This window comes from Betta splendens, chromosome 15, assembly GCF_900634795.4.
Source record: "Betta splendens chromosome 15, fBetSpl5.4, whole genome shotgun sequence".
Taxonomy (NCBI): Eukaryota; Metazoa; Chordata; class Actinopteri; order Anabantiformes; family Osphronemidae; genus Betta; species Betta splendens.
Genome location: NC_040895.2, coordinates 6,261,428 through 6,264,962, shown reverse-complemented (window position 1 = coordinate 6,264,962; position 3,535 = coordinate 6,261,428). Strand labels below are relative to the sequence as shown.

Here is a 3,535-nt window from a genome sequence, read left to right as displayed (position 1 = left end):
CGCTGCCGTTCAGCGCGCTCACACATGTTCCGCATCACTCGGCGTGTATATATAGCCTCGCAGCGCTCGCCGGCTGACAGGTTTATTTGTGCTGAAGACTTCACCTTGTGCTCCGCATCCATGCCCCAGCGAGGAGTAGGTTGTGAGGCGCGTACGGCGGCGCAGCCTTGGCTCCGCGCTAACGGGCCCGCTAAATAAACACAGCCTACTTAAAGTGTCTCAGATAAGAGCGATGCCGTTTGTGTCTGTGGGGTCGGGTGCAGCGGGAATGTGGATGTTTTCTCGGTGAAACCGCTTCTTTTTTTACGCTTGGGGTGGACTTGACCGCCCAGGAACTCACGCGCACTCTGTCAGACAGTCACTGCTGACAGACCTCTCATAAGTAAATATGTCTATAAATGGGCAAGCACTCTTCCCGCTGGTAGAAACCCACCCCCCATCCAGCGCCACCACCTCAACTGTACACACACTTAATCTGTTAACGCCCTTCCTCCTCGAGTGGCCCTCTTTGGTGGCTAAGTCGTCCGTCTTAATTAATTATTTAATTAGAAAACATCTGAAAAGCCAGCTCAAATCAAATTCTTTCATTCTAGCATCACGGCTTTTGAACTTGGAGATTACCTTTTGGCCGTGAAACTCGAAGCAATCCAGAATCCGCCGCACCTCCTTTCTTTTTAAGACCCACTTGCCGTGTAACCCCCCCCCCCCCCCCCCCCCCCCCCCCCCCCCACCCCTCATTCTGCCCCTCTGGCTCTATCTCCTTCTAGAGCGTGCCTGAGCGGTAGCTGGTTGCTAAAACAGGCTGATCCTACTAATACCCCCCACCCCCTCTCACCCCCACCCGCATTTGATTCTCTTCTCCCAATCTGGAATCCAGCTGTTCCACATTAGCGCATCCACAGTTCTGGAGGCCAACGGAGGCTCATGTGTGGAAATGTGAATAGAGCAGCAGAACTCACCAGACGGAAGAATAGAATGACTCTGTTTCTTACAGGATCCAGGGTTTATTTTTGGGGTTTGTGTCCAAACTCAAACTCCTGTCCTTACAATAGACAGGAGTTTGAGGTAATGCTTTAGAAAAGATGCTGACACCTTTTCCTCTTTTTTTCTGATTTCAGAAGCACAAGACCATCTGACCTTTCCACACTGCAACAACCTCTCCTGCTTGGAATACCGCTTCCTGATCAATGCCATAATCGCTTACTTGCTTCCTGTTCGACTGAGAATGTAACTGGAGCCTCCTCCCTGGGGAACCGTGACATCCAAAACTGATTTACAACACTTCTATCCTACAGTATATCAGAGCTCTCATCTGCCACCATGCCAGCCAAAGCGCCCATATACCTGAAACCCACCAATAACAAGAAGGGCAAGAAGTGCCGCCTCAGGGATATATTGTCCCCAGACATGATCAGCCCGCCGCTCGGAGACTTTCGGCACACCATCCACATTGGCAGAGGTGGGGAGGGAGACGCCTTCGGAGACATGTCGTTTCTCCAGGGGAAGTACGAGCTTCTACCAGGGAAGGGGGACAACCGCCCTCAGTACGGCATCCAAAGTGAATTCCTGCGAGCAAACAGCACGGGTGACGCTTCCCTCGTGGAGACGCCCTCGCCCGTCCTCAAGAACGCCATCTCCCTGCCAACCATCGGTGGCTGCCAGGCGCTCACCCTGCCTCTGATCTCCTCCACTGTGTTCTCAATGCCCTCAGAGCCGCTGGAAGACCTCAAGAAGACCGACGACGCCGATGAGGTGGAGATCCTGCAGATGGACGCTCTGCTGCGCTCCATGGAGGTCTTCTGCAGCGAGCCTTCGTCGCCTTTCAAGGACGTCCAGACGAAGCCCGACGTGCTCCTGGATCTGCTCCAGAACACCAGCAAGTCCGCCTCCAAGGCCGTCGCCAAGGCCAACAAAATCAACAAGGGCGAGAGCAGGTTTGAGAAGCCGCTGCCCTTTTACATCGATGGCCGCAGCAGCAGCAGCGTTTACAAAGCCAACGGAAGCCTGAACAGCAACACGAGCAGCGGCAGCTTCGACAGCTTTACTGGTAAAGGGGACTTCCAGAGCAAAACGTGCAACGGGAGTGGGAGTCTCCACGGCAACAGCCTCTACAGTGGATACGGACACTTTGACAGTGACATTGCCCTGGGCTTCAAGCAAGACTTCCCCAAGTGCAACGGCGAGTGGGTGGACAGAGACAGTGGGGTGGAGGAGGGGCGCATCTGCGATTTCGAGTTCGAGTTCTCCAAGGAGAAGAGCACGTCGCAGGATTCCCTCGCTCAGATCACGGGCTCGTTCCTCTCCCTCGAACTCGACCTGGGCCCATCCATCCTGGACGAGGTGCTCAACATAATGGACAAACCCGCAGCGAAGAGCAGGCCTTGAGCTGCGGCCGCGTCCCGGGAGACGAAAGGGAGCCGTTGAACTCCAGCCATGAGGAGGGAAGGACTCGTGAAGCAATCAGAGATGGTGTCTGGATATATCATTAAGATGAAAATGAGCTGCTTATGTTTTTAATGTCAAAACATATAATTATTCTAGCTTCTATGGAGTGATCATCCTGGTTTTGTTTTACTGACGTTTGCCCAGTCACCCGCATGCTCAAGGTGCATGTGCTATTGCTTTGCAGCTGAGACACAGTCTTTGCCTTTGAGTTTCATTTCTGTAAAAAACGCGTTGACGTCTGCAATATGCACAATGATCAGTGGTCATTTGCTTTTTACACACTTGAGGCACAGACTCTTTAGAAACACGTAGCATTTTGTGACTGTGTCTAACGAAGCCATATTTTGTTTGTCACACAATTCATCTTCCACCTGACCAACACTATGCATATTTGTGTTTTTAAACTTGTAACACAAATAAATAGATTTTGACCTATTGTGGCTAATTTCTTTCTTTCGGGCAATGACTGATGATGTCTGTGTGACTTTAGCTGCTACAGGGCTGGGAAAGGCAAACAGGAAGGGTGCCCGGGAAAGAAGGCGTCGCACATGGACAGAGACAAGGAGAGAATGGATTTATTTTCTCGCCTTTGACATTCCTTGCATTCTGTCTGCCTGCCCTGCAGTGGGAGCACCGGTGGGCCTTCATCTTCCCAACCAGGCGCCCGCTCCGTTTGTTTGCATGTGGATGGGACAGGCAGAGGAGGGCTCTTAGGAATTCCCTGCATTCCAGCCACAGCGAATAAAGTGTCCAGGACCGAACATAAATCAGCTGTTTTAGGTTTCGGGGCCTAGAGCCACACGATCTTGTCTGTCTGTCTCTCTGTCAGAATGTGTGTGAGCAGCTGCACCTGGTAAATCCCTTCAAACAGATGTCACAGGACAGAAGAGTTCCTCCGAAACCCAGTCACTGGAAAATCCCAGCATCGGCTCAGAGCGACAACATACAACCTGGGAGCACGGCTAATGAAAACCTTTCATGGTAATTACTGTGCTTATGCTGTGTGTGCAGCGGTACATCACTCACTCGATGACAGTCTGCTTTTTTTTTAGGTGTGTACAGTACCACAAGCAAGCTCGTCCTTCACAGA

The 3,535-nt window shown here is 51.8% G+C and overlaps 1 protein-coding gene across 1 annotated transcript in view; it reads left to right on the top strand.

Moving 5' to 3' along the window:
- Nucleotides 1-2,881, top strand: part of cdc42ep3 (CDC42 effector protein (Rho GTPase binding) 3) — a 5,573-nt gene extending 2,692 nt beyond the window's left edge. The window contains exon 2 of the mRNA XM_029127677.3: nt 1,119-2,881. Within this exon, the coding sequence (XP_028983510.1) occupies nt 1,321-2,385 (1,065 nt within the window). The 5' untranslated portion in view covers nt 1,119-1,320 and the 3' untranslated portion in view covers nt 2,386-2,881. The remainder of the gene's footprint in view (nt 1-1,118) is intronic.
- Nucleotides 2,882-3,535: the final 654 nt, after the last annotated feature.